Source organism: Podarcis gaigeae (assembly GCF_964106915.1).
Source record: "Podarcis gaigeae genome assembly, chromosome: 3".
Classification (NCBI taxonomy): domain Eukaryota; kingdom Metazoa; phylum Chordata; class Lepidosauria; order Squamata; family Lacertidae; genus Podarcis; species Podarcis gaigeae.
The window spans coordinates 49,776,792-49,803,672 of record NC_139680.1 but is presented as its reverse complement, the minus strand read 5'-3'; the positions used below and the strand labels follow the sequence as shown (position 1 = coordinate 49,803,672).

General features: G+C 40.2%; 1 protein-coding gene across 1 annotated transcript in view; it reads left to right on the top strand.

Annotated features, from left to right (window-relative positions):
* The window catches only part of PDSS2 (decaprenyl diphosphate synthase subunit 2), a 76,084-nt gene that overhangs the window by 10,828 nt on the left and 38,375 nt on the right, over positions 1-26,881 (top strand). The window contains exons 2-3 of the mRNA XM_083731426.1: positions 5,711-5,845; positions 21,850-22,048. Of these exons, the coding sequence (XP_083587552.1) occupies positions 5,711-5,845; positions 21,850-22,048 (334 nt within the window). The remainder of the gene's footprint in view (positions 1-5,710; positions 5,846-21,849; positions 22,049-26,881) is intronic.

Below are 26,881 nucleotides of genomic sequence, written 5' to 3'. Positions count from 1 at the left end.
AGCTTTTGTGCGCATGCACACTTCTTCAGAGACCATCTGGTATCTGATGAAGTGTGCATGCACATAAAAGCTTATACTAAGAACAAACTTAGTTGGTCTCTAAGGTGCTACTGGACAATTTTTTTATTTTTTTAATATATATTTTGACTACGTCAGACCAACACGGCTACCTACCTGAATCTACAAGCTTGAGGGTCATTGCTGCTCATTCATGTCAACACCAAACCATGGCTTGGAATTACATTGAATGCAGCAAGTATCACCATGTTAATTTTGAAACATATATATACTTTAAATACATCTTTAATTTGTTTTTGTTTTTTTAAGCTCATCACACAACTCTTTCCTTACTTTCTACTGATGTATTGTGAGAACTTGAATTTCAGAAGCCATTTAACTAAGGACAGTTAAGAAACAAAAAGATATAGGAAGCAAATGTTACATTTGTAATTTTAGCATTCACTTTCAAGATTTTATAGTTGAGAGTTTATTTATGTTCCAAATGGTGAGAAAATGTTTTTAGAAAGCTTAGCCAAAGAACACTGTGAGCAGTGATGCTGCTTTTTGGGGTTTTTTTTAGAATTGTATCTGTGAAAAGTAAAGATTTAATTGTATTTGCCTACAGTAGTAGATTCTGTTACTAGTATACCTGGATTATTTAAGAATTCAAATATACAATACTGTAGTACAGCAGTTCTTATTGACATGCTTGGCAAAGAAGCAAACAAGACCACTCTTTTGCCATCTGTTTATAATGCTATATAAAGAAAATCATGCTGGTTGCTGTGGAAACTAACATTTCCCAAACCACAAGTTGCTTAAATTCTCCACCTTTTAAAATATTGAGTTCTCTCAGGAATGAATACACACACATGGGAAATATATCAGAAATGTTCCAGTTACTTTTCCACCAATTAACTGTACAGTGTGTTCAATATTTGTATTTTGTCACAGAGGCATACGTTGTCATTCGCATTTCAGAAGATTTATTGATATTTTTGACATAGAGATGTTTTGACTGACATCTACATCTGTATATAGCAACATATTTAGTTGGACTGTGAGGTTTTGCAGTGGAGTGAAAATGCTACCATGTAGGTTTTAGAAACTGAAACTGCTATTTATATGAGCTGCTTCTGGGCTTAGGTACTTTATTCATTTCTTTCAGGCACCTTTGGGAGACACAACTTGCTTAATCTTGCGGATATTATAATATGGATTTGCTGAACAAAGTATAACATTGTAAAAGTGTTGACAATCATGCATAAATTTCAGAAACCGTATTAGATTACCTTCAGGTTTGTTTAAATTCTACTGTTCTCTAGTTTTTATCCAGGTGTTTTGGCAGACACAGGAATTATCCCAAGAATGCATAATCAGATGCAATGTATCTGTAGCCTATCATGGCTCCTTGACATGTCTGTATGGATATCTGTATCATAGCATTTATTTGGAGTTTTGCACAGGACATTGTAGCTTGCCGAATTGGCTCTAGTTCAGCAGATTTCCCAAGTCTTCCTTTTGATGCCATGAACATTTTAGCTTTCCAAAGAAAATATCACCTAATAAAAACACTGTCCAGAATTGACACCACTTGATAATTGGAAGTGCCTCTGATAGTCATTGCTTCTATCTTGTTTTGATTCATCCTAGTTTTGTCTACGGTAATTCTTGGGTGCTGATTCAAAACTCCCATTGCTACTTCAAGGTCAGATGAAAGATCCTCTGCATATTTGAGGACTCTTCACTCCCAATCTGTGGCTGGCTTCTTCATATGCACACAAACAATTTTACGGCAAGACAGAACCTTGTGGAACCTTACAGAAGGACTCATTTGGAACAGAATAGCAACTGGCTAACTCCTGTATCTGAGATCATCTAAATGAAGAACTGGGCTACTATAAGAGAGAATTCCAAACCCTAACCAAATTCCATAAGCAGCTCCATTTAGTTGTCAGTTCAACCCAAATATATTTTAATGCACATTTGTAGCCAATGTATGAGAGAGAATATTCACTGAAATGCAGTTGCTATAATTGGTCCACTGAGGATGTTAAATTACAGGTCATAGAGTACAATAGTTTGAAAACTGCTAAAGCAAAAATCTTGTTTCAGGCATCTGTTTAGGAAATCATCATAGCTGAGTGAGGGGGCCACTTTAGCCTAGACTTTCATAGTACAAAATTTTGATGTTCGGTGACTAGGCAGTAGTGTTTCATATTGTCAGTTGTCCTGCGGTTGTAGAGCTGAAGTGGGATGCACTCTAGCTTCTGCCACTGGCTATAAGACAAAGGGTCACTGGGAAGCTGCACTCCTTTTCTCTGGTCTCTTGCATTGGCCAGTGAATGAGCAGCTGCTCCAAGACCTGCTTTCCCCCTTCTCTCCAGACTCCTTTTTCCTTTTGTGCTGTATCCTTCATTTATGTGAGCCTACAAATAGAAACTGTCTTTTTAATGTATGTGCAGCATTTAGACAAGTTTAGAGGCTTTATCAGTGCTAATAATTTATGGGGTCAGGCTCATAAGTAAATGTATTTTTAAGTGATCAAAATGCATATTTAAAAGAATATTTACAATTATTCAGTTGCTGATTGTAGTATTTATGACAGGCATAAATTGGACAGAATATCTGCTTCATAAATGTACCTGCACAGGATATTGGTATTCACGCCTGTGCATTCTCTAAATGTTGGCAGTTCTTTTTATTTTTGTCATTTACCTCTCGCTGATCTTAAAGTTCTGATACAAATCAGGGTAGGGGCTTAGACAGTACATGCTAAACAACTGTCTTGTCTTCAGGTTAATTTTTTAACCTTTAAGGAGGAAAGCAGGGAGCCTGTATAACTTGTGCAAATTGTCTTTGAAGGTTTTATTGCTCTTTTCTTAATTTTGTTTTAGTATCTGATTAGTGACCATCTTAAAGATCTTATGGCTGAAAGGTAATCAATAAACATTTCAATAAAACAGGTAAATAATAAAATTAGGCATGCATAGTGCTACTGTTGGATGATCAGGATGATAAACACTGTGCTGACATATCACCTGGAACATTAATGCTTTCATGTATTCATACATTTTAGATTTTATTTGCTCATCATGTTTCAGATTATTGAATTTTTCTACCTTGTTTTTGGCAGAAACCATTGTCTACTTTTCTGACTGCTTTGGAAATACAATGGCATACATTTTTCTACTATACAGTATCTTCTGAACTTTTCTTTGTCTGGTTTGTGTGTGGTGTGTGTGTGTGTGTGTGTGTGTGTGTGTGTGTCTCAGAAAGAGAGAGAGAGAGAGAAAGAAACAGCCTTTATTAGTACACTACAACTCTCAGCCTGCAAGTTCTAAATGCTCATTATGTCCAATGAAAGTTTTTCTCTTCTGGGAAAAATACTCAAAATAATATAACTGCTAAACCACTGAAATTACAGATTTATCTGTAACTGAAAAGTTGAAATTCCTGAGCATTAGAAGTTGAAGTGTGCAAAGCTTTAATGGGGATACTCATGTTTGCATGATTTATTCTTTTAAACAGATGGACGTTAGTAGGAGGTGTAATTCTTTCAGCACATAAACTATTAGCCAGTGTTACTTCTTGTGTGGGTGGTGCGAGTCTTATATCAGCATACCATAATAGTATACTTGTTTCAGAGCTAGACTCCCCCCCCCCCCAATCAACATGAATTTTTAAAGAAGAGCTCTATTTAAATCTGTGAATCTGTCAGGCATTTAAATCTAGGTTTTGTCACATGGATAACATGGAGAATAATTGTTTCATCCCCCCCCCAACCCTCAGTCTTTTCATTTTTCTGTAGATCTGTATTTGCTGTGGGTAGTTGTACCAGTCTAATTTTATTTACCTTAAGGGCACAGTGTTTAATAATACCAAGCTGCACAAACTATAACAGGCAGCACCTTAATCTTGGTAGTTTTGTATTTATATTTACACTTCTGCTTGTGTTTTCCCCAATCTTTTAAGAAAGAATTTGATACTAATGTGTGTGTGCATGCAGGCCCAATTTTACTTGGGCTGCATCCAGTTCCCCTTTCCCCCCTAGGGGCACCTGTCTTCTGCCACATACCCATCAAGAATAATTGCACCATCTGGAAGACTTTTATGTACCTGTAACTTGGGTTGAATATCTCTAGGGAACTGAATTCCGGTGGAATGCGAATGTGACCCCTGGAGCCATGTCAAGTGACTGCAGTAGCTTCTAGTTACTAAAGGATGGTCACCTTAGGCTTTATTTGTTTCAAGTCTTATGCAGTTTGCTGTAGTGAAGATAGAGTATATGTTGCTAATGTAATTCTGTTTACTACGTTCGTTGAAAAAGAACTTCAGCTTTTTCTTAGCTGATAACTTGGACAAAGCAACAGTAAATAAACAGTAAGGAATGTTAGGTGATACAGATAATATGAGCAGGTGCCATACTGCTTGTCAACTACTTTTGTCTATCAATTCCTGCTCTGTACTTTGTCCACTGACATTTCTCTCTGTCTAGGGTTGCTACTAATTAGCAGCTGTTTTTAGACTGGAGTACTTCCCGGGTTAATCACGTGTTTCTTCCTCCGTATTCTATTTTTATCTATTCTCTATCATATGGTAATAGACTTCATTTATATTTTCATTCAACCGAAGCGAGGTTGGTTGTGGAAACTGAACTTGCCTTCTAACATTATAACTTTAGTTTGAAACGTCGTTTGAAATTAGTCATATAACTTGCATAATCACCATACCTGTCCAGAAAATACTTTATGCCATTGCATATTGATCGCTTTTTCAATTATATAAGCCATCTCTATATGCTATATATATTGGTATCCCTCTGCTAATACTGTTTAGACACCATATCTCCCGTCATTCCTGATCATACAATATGGTGGCTGATGCTGATGGTAGTTGGAGCCCAAAACACCTTGAGCCACTAAGATAGAGAAAGCTAGCCTTAGGGCTGGTCCATACTTCACTTGTCCCATGGTTAGAAAACAGGGGTCTGAGTGGTTTTCTATTTGTCCCACTGCTTTCCCCAGGAAAACCTGCTCTTTACTGCTGAATTAGAGTAAATCTCAAGCCCTGTAAACAGCAAGTGATGTTTGTTCCGATTCAGCGGTAAAAAGCAGCTTTTCCTGGGAGAAAGCAGCAGGACGAGCGGGAGTGTGGATGGGCCCTTAATGTTGAGAATGATATAGAAGCTGTAATTCTGAGAGATCAGGAGCAAGCTCCAGTGAGCCTTGGACTTCCATACAGTGGTACCTCGGGTTACATACCCTTCAGGTTACAGACTCCGCTAACCTAGAAATAGTACCTCGGGTTAAGAACTTTGCTTCAGGATGAGAACAGAAATCGTGCTCCGGCGGCTCGGCAGCAACAGGAGGCCCCTCCATGAAGACTAGATACTTTGTTTTGGTGCCCACAACCCAGGTCCCAGAAGCCATTTTGCTCCTAGCTTTTTCAATCCCAGTTTCTAACACTGTACATAATGTGGAGCTTTCTAAAGAAGCAGTAGAGAACTATAGATTCTAAAGTGAAAGCAGAAGTTCATTCTCTCCTCTCACACATAGAGGAGAACCGGGCAGGACACAAACTGTGGCTCATCCTCAGTCATCTAACCCACTATTTAGGCAGTCATCTAAATTGGTCTTAGGAAAAATTATTTGAGTGTTCATAATTCTGATCTGACTTAACTTTTTTCTTTTTTTATTCTTTTTTGCAGAGGTTTTGTGTTGGATAGCAGGAACAACCTGCAGATGAGAGGCTTGGTGGTTTTACTTATATCTAAGGCAGCTGGGCCCAGCATAACAGCAAAGAGCTCCCTCCAAAATGATATGATCAGTGGGATACATCCTAGGTAAGAATTTTCTAATGCAAAAGATGCAGAGTCACATCTATTTTCTTTTCAGATTATGCCAATATGTGTGTGGTTGTTTTTTTTCGAAATATGCAAATACAGTGGCACCTCAGGTTACAGACACTTCAGGTTACAGACTCTGCTAACCCAGAAATAGTACCTGGGGTTAAGAACTTTGCTTCAGGATGAGAACAGAAATCGCGCTGCAGCAGCGGGAGGCCCCATTAGTTAAAGTGGTAGCTCAGGTTAAGAACAGTTTCAGGTTAAGAAGGGACCTCCAGAACGAATTAAGTTCTTAACCCGAGGTACCACTGTACTATTGAGATATATGAGAATACTATTCAGAAAGACAGCTTCGCTTCCTGTTTCCATCTGTGTTTCATTAAAAAGAAAAGTTGTATATTGCTTTTTGTATATGATTATCTCTACAATCCTGACTTTTATCCCTGTTTGCAACAACTCTATGAGATCCTTATACAGGCACTTCCCAGATAGGATGCTGCACTGAAAAATAGCGTTCTAAGTGAATGCACAGCAGCAGGATTTTCTTTCCACATAGATAGTTTTATTGTAGCAAAAGCACTCATCTTTTCCATCCAGGCCCAAGTACTGCACGTATCACTTTCCAGTCTGTGTTTGACCTTATATTACTTCTTACTGTACTGATACAGAATAAAAAGGGTCTATTTTTCAGTGAAATTATTATTAAACCTCTTTGAGGGTTGTTGTTTTACAATCAAGTGGTGTGTAAATTTTATGAAATAAATAAATAATAAATAAAATTGTTGAATTGCCTTCCTTCATTTGGATCACCTCCCATACCTTGGTATCCAATCCTCCAATACAGGTGCATTGATCCCCCCCCCAAAAAAAAACCTGAATTGTAACTAATTGTTGAATGGGCAGCTGAGAGCCAGTGTGGTGTAGTGGTTACTAGCGGTAGTCTCGTAATCTCCACATGCAGCTGCTGGGTGACCTTGGGCCAGTCACACTTCTCTGAAGTCTCTCAGCCCCACTCACCTCACAGAGTGTTTGTTGTGGGGGAGGAAGGGAAAGGAGAATGTGAGCCGCTTTGAGACTCCTTAAGGGGAGTGAAAGGTGGGATATCAAATCCAAACTCTTCTTCTTCTTCTTCTGTTAGTAGGTGTACAACTATTTTCCTGCCTTCTAACATGACTAGGTCTTTTACATAACCAAAAAGCATAACTAATAGATTGGCTCATAACTTATATCCAGTAGTGATGGCTCTTTTATCGTCTCTGGTAGAAATCATTGGCTTCTATTGCAGCAAAATGTTGATTCAGGATATGGGAGAAATTAATAAGGTGTATATAGGTAGAATGAATGACTTGGCCTCTGCAAACCATGGTCCAAATATCTGGGGGTGGGGGGAAGCATGTGCAAATGTCTTTGTCTTCTTATAATGATGAGTGTTTGGCAGTGGTAATATGTACAGTGGTACCTCGCAAGACGAATGCCTCGCAAGACGGAAAACGCGCAAGACGAAAGGGTTTTTCATTTTTTGAGTTGCTTCGCAAGACGATTTTCCCTATGGGCTTGCTTCGCAAGACGAAAACGTCTTGCGAGTTTGTTTCCTTTTTCTTAAAGCCGTTAATACCCAGGGAATCCGTGCTCCGCAAGACGAAAAAATCACAAACGAAACAACTCGCAGAACGAATTAATTTCGTCTTGCGAGGCACCACTGTAATATGTAAGGAGCAGTTCTTGCCTGATCCACAAGATGAAGAAATATGCTGCATCCTTGTAAGATTACTATCTATTTTCCAAACACAGTAATACAGCTGACCTACTGAGTTAGCTGTATATCTTCTTTGACTATTACTTTTCCAGGGTGTTTTAAAGAAAAACAGGTAATCAGTATCTGCTCACAAAGATTTCCTGTTTTAGGAAATTGAAAAGAAGTCACATGTGGATCTTTAGGCATTCGTAGGAAATATGATGTTGACCAGTTTTCCAAACCAAGGAACCTTCATCAAATCACTCTTGATCACTGAGAATTACCAAAATAATGACCATGGAAAACTAATTCAAATGTGACAGTTCTAGATGATTGGTCACGTAGGGGTCATTGTTAAGAGTAGCTGCATTTAACTTGCAGTGTGGTGATGATCCTTACAGAATGTCTTTATTTAGAAGATGGCTGGAAAAGCTTTTGTCCTGTGCCCAGATATAAGAAAATTAGACAAGGTGTGATTGCATCAACAGCAGTTTTTTGTGCAGCAAGAAGCAGTTTTGGATGTGTGGGCAGCTGTTGTCAGGAATGAATTTGGGTGGTGGTAATAAAGATTTGGATTGGAAGTTGGGTGATGGGAAGGAACCATAGCCCCAGTCCTGATCAGGGTCCTATGTGGCTATTATTTATGCATTTAATGCATCATCTACATTTTTTATGCTGAATCCTGTATGATTTGAAGATGTAGCAACCTGTCAGTAGTGATAATGCAGAATCCTTACTTGTGCTGGCTCTCTGGTTCACTGTCACTACCTTTAGTAGGCTGCAAGGGAACTTAAGGTGTACCTGCTGCATGGTGAACAATTTTGCCTGACAGCAGCACGGAGCTATTGTGCTGAAGGACTCAATGGTCACTACTGTTGCTGACATGAACCCATGGTAGAGTGGTTTGGTGGTGGGTGCAGGCACCTGAAAGTTCCCTTCCCTTGCAGAAGGGCAGTTTTCTAAGATTTTGTGTGCATATAAAGATTTTACTCATGTCTAATATATTTAGGTGCCTGTTTCAGATGCATGGAGGAAGGGCATGCCAACTGCACACGTGGTACATTGTCTATACAGTATTATACACTATATGCTAGCATGTTGATGTAAAAGCCCTACTGAAGAATTCCCAGTTTCTTAACAAATCTGCCATACCAACATATGGCTCTGACTTCAATACATGGCTTGTAGATGCATTTCTGTTGAAAGATATTCAGAAAATTTAATTATGCTTCCCAGTAGAACAGGCATAAATTAAGTAAAATGTAACCCCCCTTCCTCCCTAACTGAAGATCAGCAACTGATACAGGTTTCCATGCATCAAGAAAGCATTTTGCAAATGTTAAAATGAGAACAAACTATTAAAAAAAAAACAGTGGAAGGCAATTGCCTTAATAATAGAAATGAGCGGACGCCAACTTTGCAAAATGCATCTGATTAATCTGATCCTGTCCCAGAGGCGGCAGCAGTTGCAAGCCTCAGAAGGGATTTTTATCCCTTCCCTGCTGCTGATTATAGCAGCACACCTGGTGATAGGGGCAAGGGCTCAGAGGCAGCTTGCCATCTCCTTTAACTGTTTAGCATCATCACATGTACATAGCAAGGCCCATCTGCTTCATTGGTATATTTTGCCAAAAGCAGAGGAAACAAGCACCATGATGAGGTGAAAATTGTGGCTGGGGGAGAGGATGGAATAAATCTCTTTAAAGCAAGTTTAAATGTTAGAGGGTTCAAAGTGGTGCGGGAGGGAAATCGGGGACTCCACCCCCTATTAATTAAAAACATAGGGTTCCCCCACACTTTGGTGCCTTTCTTATTAATTAATGCTTGTTCTCAAAGCATTAATAGCATGTCATATCCATCCTTGTTTACTGAAAAATAATTTTCTTTGGTAATTCAAGCTTTAATTTTACTCTCTCTCAATGGACCTTATATTAATGTTTAGAACTGGAAAGAACCAATAATAGCTACCCTTGAAGTGTAAAATGTTTAAATATATATATATATATATATATGCTTTCGTAGATTTTCACGGGTACAGGAATGCAGGTTTTGGTGTCCTCGGGTGTCTTCCCGTGTAAAAGTTGGGGTGTCTAGGCGACGTTTCGACGAGGTCTCACTCGTCATCTTCAGGCTGGTGCTTTCGGCTTCTTGTTACTGGAACAGAGCGGGATCTCAATGTTTGAGTTCCTATAAATACTGTAGAGGGGGTGTGGTGTCTAGCCTCCAATGTTCTGGGCAGAGAGGAAGTTCCCAGGCTAGTGTGCCTTTTCTTCTTTTGTTCCTTAATTACTTGAGAGATACCTTGAGTGATTTCTTGAGTGATATCCTGAGTACCACTTAGGTGGGTCATTAGGTGTGGATTAGTTGCTAAAGTCTTTGTGTCTTGACCTCTTGAACTTTGTGAAGAGTTTTCCTGAGAAGATGGCTGTATTGCACTTAGTTGTGCTTTGGCTTGGCTTCGTGTATAGGGGCGAGCTGTGGTTTTGTGGCTTGTGTCAGCCAGATCTGTGTAGGGATTGCAGGGGGGTGCAGCATCCGGAGGTGCCACCATGGATTGGCTACTGGATGGTGTCAGTAATTCATCTGTGGAGAGGGTCTGGGTTTGGGTCTGGTGTGGTTGATTGGTGTTGGCGTTCTGTGTGCCTCTGGATCTGGTGTCAGTTTTTGTGGGGAGGGCTAATTTCCAGATGTCTGGCAAGCGGGATGTGTCGTCACGCTTGTTCATGTTGTGAGGGTGTTTCTCTATCTCGATGGCTTCCATGATTATTCTCTTGTGGTGATGTTCCGTGTTAAAGAGCAATTTGGAATCTGCAAAATTAATTTCGTGTCCTGTTTCTTTCATGTGTTGGAAAAGAGAGGAAGTTTTTTCTTCTTTTTTGACGGCATTCTTGTGTTCTGCGATACGTGCATTTATTCGTCTGTTTGTTTGTCCAATGTACGTGGCTGGGCAGACTTTGCAGGGTATTTCATAGATCCCTTGGTTTTCCAACTGGATTTTATCCTTGGGGTTTCTGAGGATATTGGCTATTTTTTGGTTGGTGCAAAAGGCTGTTTTGATATTGTGTTTATGGAGGATTTTGCTAATTTTATCTGTAGTGCCCTTGATATAAGGAAGGAGGGCCATGCCATTGTTTTCTTCTGTGTCTTGGTTTTTGGGGGGTGTTTCCTTTTGGATTAGCTTCGTAATCCTGTTTTGCTGGTATCCATTGGCAATTAACACATTTGAGAGATTCTGTAACTCAGTTGTCAAGTGGTCTTTGTCAGCCAGGCGTTTGGTTCTGGAGATGAGAGTCTTGGCTACGGAGTTTATTTGTGCAGGGTGGTGGTGTGATTGTGCATGTAAGTAGCGGTTGGTGTGTGTTTTTTTCTGGTAGATAGTGTGTCCTAGGGAGCCATCAGGTTTTTTGTAGATTAGGACGTCAAGGAAGGGAAGTTGGTTGTTGGCTTCTATTTCCATAGTGAATTGTATTTTGGGGTGTAAGTTGTTGAGATGTGTGAGGAAGCTATCCAGTTTTTCCTTCCCGTGTGGCCAAATTACAAAGGTGTCGTCAACATATCTGAGCCAAACGCCTGGCTGACAAAGACCACTTGACAACTGAGTTACAGAATCTCTCAAATGTGTTAATTGCCAATGGATACCAGCAAAACAGGATTACGAAGCTAATCCAAAAGGAAACACCCCCCAAAAACCAAGACACAGAAGAAAACAATGGCATGGCCCTCCTTCCTTATATCAAGGGCACTACAGATAAAATTAGCAAAATCCTCCATAAACACAATATCAAAACAGCCTTTTGCACCAACCAAAAAATAGCCAATATCCTCAGAAACCCCAAGGATAAAATCCAGTTGGAAAACCAAGGGATCTATGAAATACCCTGCAAAGTCTGCCCAGCCACGTACATTGGACAAACAAACAGACGAATAAATGCACGTATCGCAGAACACAAGAATGCCGTCAAAAAAGAAGAAAAAACTTCCTCTCTTTTCCAACACATGAAAGAAACAGGACACGAAATTAATTTTGCAGATTCCAAATTGCTCTTTAACACGGAACATCACCACAAGAGAATAATCATGGAAGCCATCGAGATAGAGAAACACCCTCACAACATGAACAAGCGTGACGACACATCCCGCTTGCCAGACATCTGGAAATTAGCCCTCCCCACAAAAACTGACACCAGATCCAGAGGCACACAGAACGCCAACACCAATCAACCACACCAGACCCAAACCCAGACCCTCTCCACAGATGAATTACTGACACCATCCAGTAGCCAATCCATGGTGGCACCTCCGGATGCTGCACCCCCCTGCAATCCCTACACAGATCTGGCTGACACAAGCCACAAAACCACAGCTCGCCCCTATACACGAAGCCAAGCCAAAGCACAACTAAGTGCAATACAGCCATCTTCTCAGGAAAACTCTTCACAAAGTTCAAGAGGTCAAGACACAAAGACTTTAGCAACTAATCCACACCTAATGACCCACCTAAGTGGTACTCAGGATATCACTCAAGAAATCACTCAAGGTATCTCTCAAGTAATTAAGGAACAAAAGAAGAAAAGGCACACTAGCCTGGGAACTTCCTCTCTGCCCAGAACATTGGAGGCTAGACACCACACCCCCTCTACAGTATTTATAGGAACTCAAACATTGAGATCCCGCTCTGTTCCAGTAACAAGAAGCCGAAAGCACCAGCCTGAAGATGACGAGTGAGACCTCGTCGAAACGTCGCCTAGACACCCCAACTTTTACACGGGAAGACACCCGAGGACACCAAAACCTGCATATATATATATATATATATATATATATGTATGTATGTATGTTGCTTTTTTTGATTTTGAAAAAGGCTGTGCCCTTTTGAGAGCCAGTGTGGTGTAGTGGTTAAGAGCGGTAGACTCGTAATCTGGTGAACCGGGTTCGCGTCTCCGCTCCTCCACATGCAGCTGCTTGGGTGACCTTGGGCTAGTCACACTTCTTTGAAGTCTCTCAGCCCCACTCACCTCACAGAGTGTTTGTTGTGGGGGAGGAAGGGAAAGGAGAATGTTAGCCGCTTTGAGACTCCTTAAAGGGAGTCTCAGGAATTCATACCCTGCTCTCCCAGGTCCAACACTTGAGAAGGACTTACTGCTACTAAAGCCATTAAAACCCACAGATCAGTGCTTCTATCATACAAGTATTTTACATAGTTTTGAATGCAAGCAATAAGATTGGCCAAATTTCCGCAATAATAAAAGCTTTCTTTACTTGGATGAGGCAAATTTTTATTTCAGTGTTTGTTTGACACTTGGAATACCAAATGATTTTCAGCTGTTTCATCTTGATCTGAGAAATGAAACAAATATTTTGAAACAAGTGCCACTTAACTATATTTGAAAATGTGTTCTTGTTCATGCATCATAGGGCTGAATCCATCAGTATTGTCACTTTCCAGCTACATTGGTATGGCTATATATTTTTAAAGCTATGTGGAAATATTTCAGGGAAACACTTGGACAGATGAGCATCTGTTCACAGGTTTGGTGGTGTCTGTACATAATTGGCAATGCATATTAATGGGAATCTGTTTACCTTGCTTCAGTTTGTCTTGCATAGTCATTGCAAATAAACTTTTAACTAGAGTTTTGAAGGCACGAACCTAAAATTCAGAAAATAGCATGCAGTTTAATCTACCTATTATGTGCAAAACTATTGCCATTTTTTTAATGGTCCTTACCTTCTCCATTTTTTTAATGGTCCTTACCTTCTCCATTTTAAAATATTTTTTATTTGATAAAATTATCAGAACATAAAGAAAGTTAAATATAAAGGTAAAAATAATGGACCCCTGGACGGTTAAGTCCAGTCAAACCTGACTATGGGGTGTGGCGCTCATCTTGCTTCAGACTGAGGGAGCCGGTGTTTGTCCACAGACAGCTTTCTGGGTTATGTGTTTCTGGCACAACGGGACACCTTGACAAGTGCCAGAGCACACGGAAACGCCATTTACCTTCCTGCAACAGCGGTACCTATTTAAAGCCACCTTTCTGTAAGATAAAATATATTTGCCTTAGGCAGACTATTACCCTGTGTAAGGGGTTTGACTAATCACATTATTAATAGCTCAGTAGTAAATGTTCTTTATAAAAATTACTACTGGGCTTGATATTTTGCAAGTTTTAATGCGGTTGAAGATTTGTGGCATGGCATCAATTTAAATAATATAATATCCCACAATTTCCCAGCCTTTCTTGTTTCAAAGGTATCTCCTTACATGTCCAGTGATTAGTGTAAACCAGTCTAGAAATTAGTGACAAGAGTGACTGTTTTGTTCTGAGGACTAAATCTGGTATAACAGTTAAAAGACAAACAGAAGTCTTGATACATTAACAATAATAGAGGACAATACTGCCTTTATTTGTTCCCAGATTCAGAGCTCTATAAGATGTCCACCATGTATAGGAGGAGTTTGCTCTTTTTTTGGCGCATAGAATCATAGAATTGTAGAGTTTTAGTCCAACTTCCTGCAATGCAGGAATGTCAACTAAAGCATCCATGGCAGATGGCCATTCAACCTCTGCTTATAAACCTCCAATGAAGGAGAGTCCACTTCTGAGGGAGTCCGTTCCACTGTTGAACAGCTCTCACTGTCAGAAACTTCTTCCTGATGTCTTGTTGGAATCTCCTTTCTTGTAACTTGAATCCATTGGTTTGAGACTTACACTCCAGAGCCGGAGAGAACAAGCTTGCTTCATCTTCCATGTGACAGTCCTTTAGATACTTGAAAATGGCTATCATATCTCCTCTCAATTTCCTCTTTTCCAGATTAAACATTCCAAGCTATACATACCCAACTCCAAATTATTGACACAGAAGTGGATTACTAGTGATAATGGCTATATGCTATGCAAAGGTCTGTTAATGTGTCTGAACTTGGCCACCAAAAATTATTTCTAGTAGTCACTAGGAATATAGTAAATATAGTTCCTGAACACATCCAATTGTCTTTCTGTCTTTACGGTTATCTGGCACAGTACTAGCAATAACTATTTGCAACTTTATGGGTCTTGTCTAATTTCAGAAATGTTAAATGTCATTGTATTGGCATAGTTATGCAACAGTAGACTCTGCCTGATATCTGCTGGTCCAACAGCTCCTAGTACATCTTTCTCTTGAACAGCTCTACTTCCAGTCTCCAGGGCTCCTGTTTGACTACAGATCCAGCTCTTGTGCAGGTTCCTGATGGAACATATCAGTCCTGAAACTGGCATTGCCCAAATGCACCATGCCACAGTTCCAGACCTTGCCTCGGCCAGAGCAGGGTCGATCCTGGCAAATCTTGGCCAGGTAGGTGGGGTACCTGAAAGCAAGGTGGAGGGATCTTTTACGTATGGAGTTCCTGATTGCAGATGGTCCTTTTGCCTGATTTTTCAGGGATGCCTCTACCCTCCATTGTCACAGCCAGCCTCATTCAGGTTGTGCAGGAGAGACTTCCAGGAAGCTGCTGGGGGAAAGGACAGTCAGCTTCTGCCAACACCCCCCTCCCTTTACCATATGCTTTTCTCTGATTCCAGCCCAAAATCTTGTATTTAATTATCTTATTTTTAGAATTCATATTGGATTTTGAAAACATGTTTTCACATTTTAGTGGCAACTGTTAAGTAAGGTCAGTTGTTTAAACTATCACTGTATATTTGAAATGATATCACTTGCAGTGGTGATTCTAAGGCAGAAAGTTCTTAATTTAAGGTGTCACAGTCCCAGCAGGTTGATGGGACTCCTGTATGGAAGAAGTGATGTTATGCCGACTTCCACCATGCCTGCATGATGAGGAGCACAAGTGCCATGACCATATGATCTGTGGGGTTGGGCCAATTGAGACTGAGGACTGTCCTGTTCACAGTGCCACTGCATACCATTATTTGGCTGCTGCATTTTGGACTTTTCAAAAATTCTTATCCAGAATTCAATAGAATAACTGTTTGTTACTGTAGCATGTATGACTGTGGCTAGGACTGCTTTCTTCAGGTAAGGGCACAGCTTGCTTGCCAGCCAAAAGTGGATAAAAGGGATCTTGGCCACTCCCACCACTTGGACATGCAGAAGTGACTCCAGATCCAGCAGCACCCACAAGATGAAAATCCAGTTCTTACAAGGGAATGCAACCCCAACAGGAGCAGGCGGCACACCTTTTGAATGGATCTGCCCCCCAAATGGTTGCTTTGACTGGACTGGATAAAATTTTATTTTCTTCATCCTCATTCAGTCTTTCGCTGATGTCAAACAAATGCAAAGAAATAAATTCAAGGCTAGCAGTTCAGTTGTGGGGTTTTTGTTTTTGCTGATTCCACCACTTTTCTTAGTTTGTAGCCTTAATATTTGAATGTAGCTTATCTTTATTTAGAACAATTCAGTCACTGTATTTATCTGTCTTCCTAAGCATAGGTTTTGATACATACAAATTATATTCCTATTCTCTCTCTTGGTACACTCTGCTGGATAATTTAAAAAAAAATTTTAAGAGACCTTTGATCTATCATTTCTATAACATAAAATATAACTTAATTTTATTCCTGACCATAATGGCTTTAACCTTGTGTACTAATTTGAATATGCTTGTGGAGGTAGAATCTTAAATGAGACACAAATGAAGGGAAAATTGCTAATGCTGGCACTGTATATCTAATGAGTACGGTGTAATAAACCATAACCTCTTCAACAGTTCTGTGGAAAACAGTGTGATTATTTTGGATGGATGGCTCTTTGTGTATGGCTCATTACCATCTGGCATAATCTGTATTGATATAGACTGTAATTGTGAACTATTTGACATGCTGCTTTTAATAAATGTGACTTGGCTGGTTTGGGCTGGTATATAGGAAACTGTAACAAGGGAGTTAAAGGCTGTCTTTCAGATCTGAATCCCAGTCCAGATTCCTTGTGTGCGGGAAAAGACCACCTCCACAGATCCTCCTCCACAGAACAGATGGTCAGCTCTGGAGTGTGTGTGTGTGTGTGTGTGTTTAGAATTAGTTTTGCTCAAACAGGTTATTAGTGCTGTTAGATTAGATATAGGTATAGACTATGCCAGCTGTTAAGTAGTACCTCCACTCTATATCCTAACCTAGCTTCTGGATTGAGAGACTCCAACCGCCCTTCTATCCTGTTGCATCCTGTTGGATCAAATTAAGGAGCAGCCAATATGCAGATTGGTGCTTGGTATTAAGTTCTTGGTTTCTGAATCAAGTGTATTCCTGTCCAGTTAACTTCCAGTGCAAAAAAGGGAAAGTTTAGCTGGAGGACATATTGAGGCAGTTTTTGCACTCTTCCATCACTCTCCTGGAATTCTTCTCACAAGCCAGTTGGTAGTAAATGGCCCTGTGGGGCCTTGGGGGCTTGCAGCTGAAGCAGGCTCTGATTAGGTACTCTCTAGTTAGTTTATTTAGCAAGCCTCAGAAACCATGGTTTGAAGATGGCTTGTCTTGCAACAGACTGGAGTTTGTTACAAACAATGACCTCTGGTTCCCTTTTGATGACAAGTTGAGATGAGGGAGAAATGAAACTAAACGTTGCTGGAGTCTTCCTCCAGCTGCATGGGACAAAGGAGAGAAATCCTTTTAGACATACCACACATGCACATTACAGGCCTAGAAACCCTTTTAGACACACCGTACTTTCTCTTTTCTTACACATACACATCCTTCATATATACCACGTCCCCTGGCAGTGCACTGAAGGAAGTTCAGTTTAAAACAATGAGCTCCGACCTTAACAGACACAAGACAAAGTGTGTGGGGGGGGACAGGGCCAAAGAGGAAAGTAAGTACATTCACCAGTCCTTACATTATGATTACCCAGTGACCAGATGGAGTGGCTGTTTGTGAGGGCAATCCTGGAGGAGCCAAGCAGCAATTGGTCCCAGTGAGATTGATGAGCAGAGCAGAGGATAGGCTCACTGCCCCACTTCTTCAGATGTAGCTATGTGGAAATGCTTACCAGAGTGAGGGGGAAGGGAAGCATCCCTTGCCAATAAAACATAACAAATCTTAATTCTCACACACAGTTGTGTGACATTAAAGTTTATTATTCCAAATAATGGGCCACAAAAAATAAATTAAACACTAGGGGCATGATCCAGACTCCCCTCTGTTCACAGCTCTGTATGTGTGGCAGGAAGATTTCTGATACAGGGATAGCCAAGCTCAAGGAGTTGGATTGGATCACTAAATATGTTTGCTAAAATAACTTTATATTTTTAATACTAAAAACTATAAATTATTAACGGTTGTTAGATTCCCAATTTCTGTTTAAAAATTATTTGAAAACTGTTGAATCTAAGGAGTTTAGATTCATATGTGTTGTGCCATTTACTTACACTGTAATGTGGTTTCCAGAACATGCACTGACAAATCCACAACACTTGATCATTGTTATTATGAACGCCCATTGTTTGCAATGTAATACAATCCTGAGACAGGACAGTGCCCTTCAGATGCAAGGGTAGATTTAATATTGAGACAACACAAGCATCTAGAAATAAATGATTATCTGCACACTGCATTTTCTAAGAGACTCCCTTCCTGCTGCATCAGAATTTGTATACGTAGCAATGAGTTCCATGAGCTCCACGTTTTCCTTACTTAATTGTAGAGATTGGTTTTTGTTGTTGAACTGAAAAGAGCCATATTAGTTAAAAGTTATTATTAGGGATAAATCAAATGCTCTGTAATATGATCTAAGGAAATGTGAACATATTATAGATTGGTGGAGTTTTAATGCATTTCGGCAGAATCAACCAAGTCAGTTGGAAGTTCTGCTGCAAATGGTATGTCAAATACAAAAAACCAAAACCCATTTATTCTATGTGAAATAGTGAAAAATAAACTGGCTGCGCTCTAGGCATCTTTTGCAAGATGTAGCTTGTAATGGTACATTGCCATGTATTATAATCCAGATAGTACAGTTTTATTTGATAATATATATACCCACTCAGCTCAGGTGCTTCAGAGCTACTTCATAGCATAGAAAGTATACACTGCCTCGTTTAAAGCAAATTGTGGCGCTTGAGCTGTTTACCTTAGTCTACTAGGAAGTGTGAGAGGGAGCTCCCCATTCAGACTTCCCTTTGTGGCTTTCCCATACTCCTGTTGTGCTCAGTGCACGAAACAACTTGGTTTGTGGCAGAAGGGTAAATTGCTGGACCTCAGAATAGCAGGGCTCCAAAACTGTGGACTAAGCTAAGAAGGATGATGGGCTGCCCATGGAATAGGGAGGAATGGGAGCAATGGCAGAAATGACAGTGGTGGGGACTCTTGATGAAGGGGATAAAGTCAAAGTTGGATCTTACTTTTGCTAGTGCATCTCACGTAAAATGGGTGAGTGCATATGCGCCTTAAGCTATAGCTTGTATTTATATATATATTTTGCCTAGGCAAAATATATATTTTGTAAGGCTATTGCATGTGCTACTAACGTTACAGAGCTGCAGAAATGTAACTTGTTGGTGATTGGTTTGGTAAAGTAGGCAGGAGTCAACTCAGTTGTTACTGGTGCAGACCAATCTCCACTTGTACAATGGGACTCTCCCCCCTTCCCTTCCCTTCCCTTCCACCTTCCCATCAGCTCTGGAGAGTTGAGGGAACCCCCAGGTTTGAGGGGGCAGAGGGGGAAGTCTTGTTGTGCAGTTGCCCTTTCTTTCCAGCCCCCAAAAGTTAGTGCTACATGGATTCCACTGTGTTTTGCTTATATTACGTGAAAGCAGGGGGGAAGTGGGAAGCTAGTAAAAGTGACAGGCAAAATGATTAATTTTGAAAAAGAATGAATGCTGAGGATATAAATCTGCCTTAAAAACATTTGGTTGTATTGAAATTAGGTGTGACTAACTTAGGTACATTCTACTACTCTGAGTAGAACTTTGTTGGATACAATTATTCTCTCACCTAATCGCCCTACTTCGAACCCAAGATTAGTGAAGGGTTGCTCCATGTGCACAGTGGAAAAAGGTATTGGAACTTTATGTTCATATGCCCTTCTCTCTAAATAGGTTTGAAGGCTCAGTGTTAGTATTGAAAGCTGATTTTGAGAACTGATCACGATGAGATTGTCTACTTGTTTGTAAATTGGCTAATTAAAGTTTAAATCTGTTGCTTTAGCCACTAGATTTTGATCATTATTACTTCTAACAATGTTACACTTCCCTATAGTGCCTTTTTCTGCCATTTTGTAAACGGCAGTCTCTGTGACTTTTCTGTGCCCATAGGCAGTCAACATTGATTTATCCAGGAAAGAATAATTCCGTAAGGCTGCAATCCTAAGAAGCCTCACTGAACACAGGAATATTTACTTCCAAATAAAAATGCACAGGATTAGGTTGTAAACCGTGGTTCAGATGACTGCTGTGCTTGAAAGCAGTATAAATACCACATTCTTATTTCTTATTTCAGAGGGCTGCTTTCAGAGTAAATAAATGTTCAACAAGTGATCTTTAGTGTACTTTATCTATTATGGTTTACTTAAGTAAAAATGGGACCATAGTTAATAATCTCTTGCAAAGTAGACAACCTCTTAATTACTATTATTTCACCACTCCCAAGATTTCTGTAGAAGATGTTTTCCCTCCTAACACATTAAACAGAATTCAGACTGTTTAAGAATCTCCTATTCTGGTATCCTGTATTAAAACTCAGATTCTTTGAGAGATGCCTACAGCTATTTTATATACTCAGATGACAAAGACTGCTTTACCTTGTTTGTCATTTTAGTTAAAAATTAAGTATGCATTATCAGAAGATGTCGTCTAGCATTTTAAAAAATTGAATATACTAAATACATGAGCTGTATTTTTAATGCAGTAGGCTGAATAATACAGGTTCTGTTTGGAGAGCAAACAAGAGCACAGAAACCTAAGGAAAAATGGGAAGGAAGGCTCAGAAAGTATGACACTAATGTATTTGTGTAACCTTTTTGTGGCAAGCTGTACAGAGAGGATTTTTGTTTCCTTCATTAAAAGCTTATTAAAGGGGAAAAGGGACACTGGGGGTGGTGTGGGGGGGGGTCGGAGAGGTGAGCTTGATCTCCTCAGGATATTAATGTGTGCCTTCAGCTGGGGGAAATGAGCCATCACTTGAGTAAGCTGCAGCTTTATGTACTCGTCACTAGGGATCCCCATATGTCCTGGGATCAGCAGCAGTCAGACCTCAGTTGTTGAGAGCAGAGGACACTCATTGGTATTCATGGCAGGTATCTCAGCTCAATCTGCCCAGAGCAAGTCTGTTTAATGTTGATCAGCTGTCCATCTGATAAACTGAATTGATATGGACATTTTCTCCAAGGGCTGCCCTGACAATGACAGCAGAAGCATCAGGATGTCTTGTTAGTTGCCCTCCCTCCTCTTCCCTCGTTCTAGGATGTGTTAACCCTTCTTTAGACATAAGGTTATGACAGAATGTAATTTTCTGTCACATTCAATAGATGGCTTTTATTCCTGCCACTGTCTGAAACAAAAAGGTTAAATTTAGCATATAAAAAGGTTTGTTGTCCCATATACCCATTGCTATAATTTATGGTAATAGAATGACAAAGTGCATAAAAATGGGGTATTTTTAGACCCTTTTTAAAAAGTGTTTTTGTTGTGGTTGTTTTTACTTGCAATTATCAACATGGTTTAGGGTTGAAGAATGGGGGTATAAACATTTTTATTTCTTTTTAAACACTATTTTATATTGTTAAGTATTTCCTTAAATCTAGTAAGACTCCTCATGTCAGGGCCTTATTATACATGGCATCATATATGTATTTAAACAAATACGTTTTATTAGTCCTCTTATTTTGGAGAGGAAAGCAGCCATGGGCCCTGTGCTTGTTTGCTGCTGAAATTTGCCACTTACCTGGCTGCTTTTCTGGTCCTTAAGATTCTTGTTTGTAGCAAACTCCATGGGGGGGGGGGCAAAAACACAGACAGGTAAGGAGCAGTTTTTCAGTAGAAAATAAACACAAGGCCCTGATCAGGGTCAGCACCAGCTGCATTTTCTCCAAAATAAAATCAATCAGGTTAAACACAGTTGTTCAAACGTGTGAGTTAATTCATGTGCAGTTTGCCCCTCAAGTGGGCCAGGCAGGATAGACTCAAAATGGTGTGCTCACAAAGTACTGAATGCTATATTTGTATTGATAAGTACCCCATCTGCTATAGTTTTCAGCATTTCTCTTTTGTAGACAACCAGATTATACAGCTGTTTTGCAGCTAATTGAACTGTTTCCTGTCTTTGCTTTAAAGCCAACGAAGTCTGGCAGAGATTACTGAGTTGATTCACACAGCTTTCCTGGTACATCGTGGGATAGTAAACATTGGTGAACTGACATCATCAGATGGCCCGTTGAAGGACATGCAATTTGGAAATAAAATGGCTGTCTTAAGTGGTGATTTTCTTCTAGCAAATGCATGCACAAGCCTTGCTGAACTGCAAAATACTAAGGTAATATGGTTTTTATTGCTTTAAAGAAGGTGTAGGCTTCATTTGTGGTTATTTCAGTAGATTTCTCTGCTGCCTTTTGTGAGCTAATTTTGTTAGAAATCCATATTCCTTGAGGCATTAGATGTCATATAAAACTGTACGTGCTGCCCAAAGGTCTGAAATTTTATCAGATACGATATGTCAGCTATGTCAAATAAATTGTGCTATAAAATTAACTCTATATTAACCATATTTACTCACCAAGAAACTACTAGTAAGATAGCAGACTTATGTCTACCATAAGTAGAAATGATGAATTAAAGCAAATTGAACATAACTCGATGAACTTTACTAATTTCCTTTTAAATATTAATAATTTTGTTTGGAACAGGTTTAAAACTAGTTTTTGTTAGAATTTTTTTTTCATCTTTTCCATGAAACTTAGAACTCTACTGCACAAAACCTTTCTCTATAGTAGTAATGTTGTTTATTAAATTTGTATGCTACCCTTTATCCAAAGATCACAGGGTGGTTCACAACACAAAAATACATAATACATAATAAAACAAAAACAAACCAATAACCCCCTTCCCACAAACACATTTAAAAGCCATAGAATGTTTAATCAGCCGAAGGCCTGGTTATGGAGTAATGTTTTCACCTGGTGCCTAAAGATATGTAATGAAGGCGACTGGAGAGCCTCCCGGGGAAAGCATTCCACAAACAGGGAGCCACCACAGAAATGGCCTGTTCTTGTGTTGACACCTTTCAGGCCTTTTATGGAAGGGGGCACACAAAGAAGGGCCTCAGATGATGAGCTCAGGGTCCAGGTCAGTTCATATGAGGAGAGGCAGTCCCTGAGGTATTGCTGTCCTGAGCCATTTAAGGCTTTATAGGTGTAAACCAGCACTTTGAATTGGGCTTGGAAACTAATTGGCAGCCAATGCAGTTGGACCAAGATTGGTGTAATATGCTCAAACTGCCTTGTCCTGGTAGCAAGCTGGCCACTGAATTCTGTCCCAGCTGAAGATTCCAAACCATCTTCAGAGGCAGCCCCATGTATAAGTATAATTTATCTAAGTAATCTAACCTAGAGGTTATCTAAGTATGATAACAGAATAATAAAATTACTTAATGCATTGCAGTTTGTTGGCTCTCATCCAGTCCATTACTGAGGCAAGACAATGGTCCAGCACATTCGCTGCCACACCTGCAGGTGTAAAGGTGAAGTAGAGCTATGTGTCATCAGCATATTGCTGACAATGTTCTCCAGAACTCCAGATGACCACACTCAGCAGTTTCATGTAGATGTTAAACAGCATTGAATCTTGAGGAACCCCACATCCAAGGCTCCACAGGGCTGAAGAGCATTCCCCAAGCATCTCTGGAAATTGCCATATTTTTCGCTCTATAAACACACTTTTCCCCTCCTAAAAAGTAAGGGAAAATGTGTGTGCGTCTTATGGAGCGAATTCAGGCTGCGGACTAAGCCAGAAGCCAGAACAGGGAGAGGGAGCACTGTGCTGCGCTCCGTCTCGCTGTAATAGCTTTGGGGTTAGCGGCGCAAAGCCTCCACAGGGCAGCGGGATGAAGGCTCCCCGTTACCCTGCGGAGGCTTCACGTGGCTCTTGCGGGAGGTGGGGGGAAGGGACAGAGCGCGGGGCTCTGTCCCTTCCCCCACCTCCCAGAAAAGCCCCCAAGAGCCGTGCTCCCTTTAAAGAGCGTGCAGCTCTTGCGGGAGATTGGGGAAGGGACAGAGGGCAGCTTAGCCGCCCGCAGCCTCTTCCGGGCAGGGGGAGCCTTCATTCTGCTGCCGGGAGAGGCTTTGGCAGCTATCCCAGAAGCCAGAACAGCAAGAGGCTATCCCAGAAGCCAGATCCCTCTTGCTGTTCTGGCTTCTGGGATTCAGAATATTTTTTTCTTGTTTTCCTCCCCCCAAAACTAGGTGCGTGGTGCGTCTTATCGTCTGGTGCATCTTATAGAGCAAAAAATATGGTAGCATCCAAGTAGAACGTGAACCGCTACAAAGTAGTGCCACCCACTTCCAATTCAGAGAACTGCTCTACAAAGGTGCCATGGTCGATGGTATCAAAAGCTGCTAAGAGGAGGATAAACAGGGAGGTGTTTCCCCTGGCTGTCTCCTAACATACAGGCAACCAAAGCAGTTTCAGTGCCAGAACCCTAAATGAAATGGAGCTAGAAAAGCAGTTTCATCTAAGAGCACTTGGAACTGTTGTGAAAAGTCTAATCCATCCTTGGACATCTGTTACCATGGGAAAATGTGAATGAGTAGACTGTTCACACATACTGTTCGTGATAGGCATCGAACTTTTAGAGCAACAGTGATCACAGGGATAACTGGTTGGACATCTTGGTTATGACCTGGTTCACACCCTGTTTTATGTGAGCATGTGCTCAAGAACAAAAAGTGGTATTGTCTACCAAGTGTATTCTGTGTACACGCATGCTAAGATGCACAGAGAGCTATTGCATGAACTTGGTATTTTATAAAATCTGCAATTAAAATCAAGGGGGAAAGTAGCCATAAATCATTCTCAGTCCTACTCAGATTGATGAAAAACATGGATAAAATGCTGCTCATTATTCTGTCTTTAAGTACTTGAGCAAAAACGTGTAATTATTTCAAGCTTGCCTTGAATCAGATCTGTAGTAAATTGAAGCACAGTAGCCTAAAAACTGCTTGTATTCTCAAGCAATTAAGCGGCATGTCTGAAAATTCTGCCAAAACATGTTAACACTTTCTCCCACTTTTGACACCTGAATACTTTAATACCTCCTATATACCATAAGTGGAATACAGGCAATTTATTTATCAACTCATTCTTTATTGCATCTTGAAAAGCATGAACAGTTGGACTATAAGCTGTAAAAATTCTTGACACTTACACTGACTTGACTTGGTATTATTTTGAAAGATGAGTTTTTTTAGACTTGTGTATTTTGCATGAAGTGTATAAAGCCATGAAGTCCTCCCCCATCTCCTCACCCACCACTTTGTGAAATGTGATTTCAGCTCATTTACTAACCATTGTTGCATTTGATGATACATGACAGGGTAAGGCCATATAAACCTTTCTGGGCAACACTAATTCAGTAACCCTGTATTTCCCATTGGACCTAGTGGAGTTTTACTTCTGAGTAGACATGCGTTGTAATGGTCCATGTAAGTCAGTAAGTATTTTGCCTAATAATGGAGCCAATTGCTGTGATTTCAAAGCCAGGTGGGGCTAACTCTTAAACTACCTAAAATTTTCAGATGGCCATGAATTGGAAGGCACACAACACTAGACATCTCTCCACTTTGCCTTTCCAATTCTGATATGTAATCCATGAAGAGCGTCTGCGTCAAGTTGGAAAGCAGGTAGAGCTGCTGCTGCTGCTGCTGCTGCTATTTCTTCCTCTTACAAGCCCTTGGATTCAGCATGGGGGCTGGAAGGAAACCTGTAACCCAGCATGGACAAGATGGCCGTTTCTGTGCTGCTGAGCTGCATAGCTGGCATCAGTCTTTTCCCAGCTGCCCAGCTGATGGCTTCATCAGTTGAGCTGCAGTGAAAGATGGGCAGAACTCCCTGGGACTTGGCAAGCTGTACAGAGAGTGGCCAAGGGTCATATGTGGCCTGCAGGTTGCTCCACTGAGTGCTCTTATTATACCCCAGACTCTGTGGAGAGCTTTTAATTTCTTGCATTCCTAGCATGTAGGACCATCTTCCAAGGCAGATTCGTGGGAAGCCGGCTAGTAACCAGTTTTATATATTAGGATGTGCTAACAAGTGCAGTGAAACAAATAATTTTGTGTGACACATTACAAAGCGTACTGGTCATGAGAGACCACAGTGATTGAGGAAGAACATATTTGTTTCAGTGATTATAGTTGTGATATGCAATATATTTTACATCCAATATTTCTATTATTGTTTTGTACTGTCAGTCCCAAACTAATTCTATCATGGTGTTATGGGCAATTGTCTGAGATTTTGTATGATGCGTTTATCTCTGTATTTCTATCAAGCCAGATAATTAAATGTGAAAATTTGCAGTCATAATGAAATGCAGAGCTGTTTTATAATTGCCAAGGGTAAAATTAGCAGAGTCAATTATTTTCCCCTTAGGCTTTTCCCTGTAGATATTAAAGGGCTGCATGATAATTGCCTTAGGTAACACTTTGATTTTTAAATAACATTAAATATAGGAATTGCTGCTAATCTTGTCACAATTTACCTCTTTGCATTACTGCTGTAGAATATAACTACTATCAAAGGGCTGAACCTACATTGAAATGTCGGTTATGAAACTGCAGATTGCATAAACTCCTTGCAAGGAAGGCACATGGAAACATCAGTGTCTGTCTTGGTGATGAGGTCATTGTCATAGCTTTCTTAGTTCTTTGTTGGTGTGAACATGCCACTTTGCAAAACAACGTGTGAGCAGTATTATTTAGAAAATGGATATTTCAGGAAAAGTCATGTTTATTAAAAAAAACTAAACTACTCTTTTTCTGCTGGAATCCTATTCTGTTATCTGTTTGTGTATGCAGTATGTGTCAGATGAAACATCATTGTATAATTCCAGGGTGCATATCCATGGTTTTATGGCAAACTCTGTGGCTGATTCAGCTTGCAAATAAAGTATAGGAGCTGCACTAAATCCTTAACAAGTGACCAGATTCCCATATCAGCTGGCACTTCAGTATTGTTGAGCTAAGCAGCAGAATGCAATCATGTCAGACCATATTTTTAAGTTTTTCAGCTTTTCAGTCATCTGTGGATCAGTGACAGCTGACCTGTGAGTGTAGTCGACCTCCTTGTATGCTTTACTGTGATTGTGAAAAGCCTT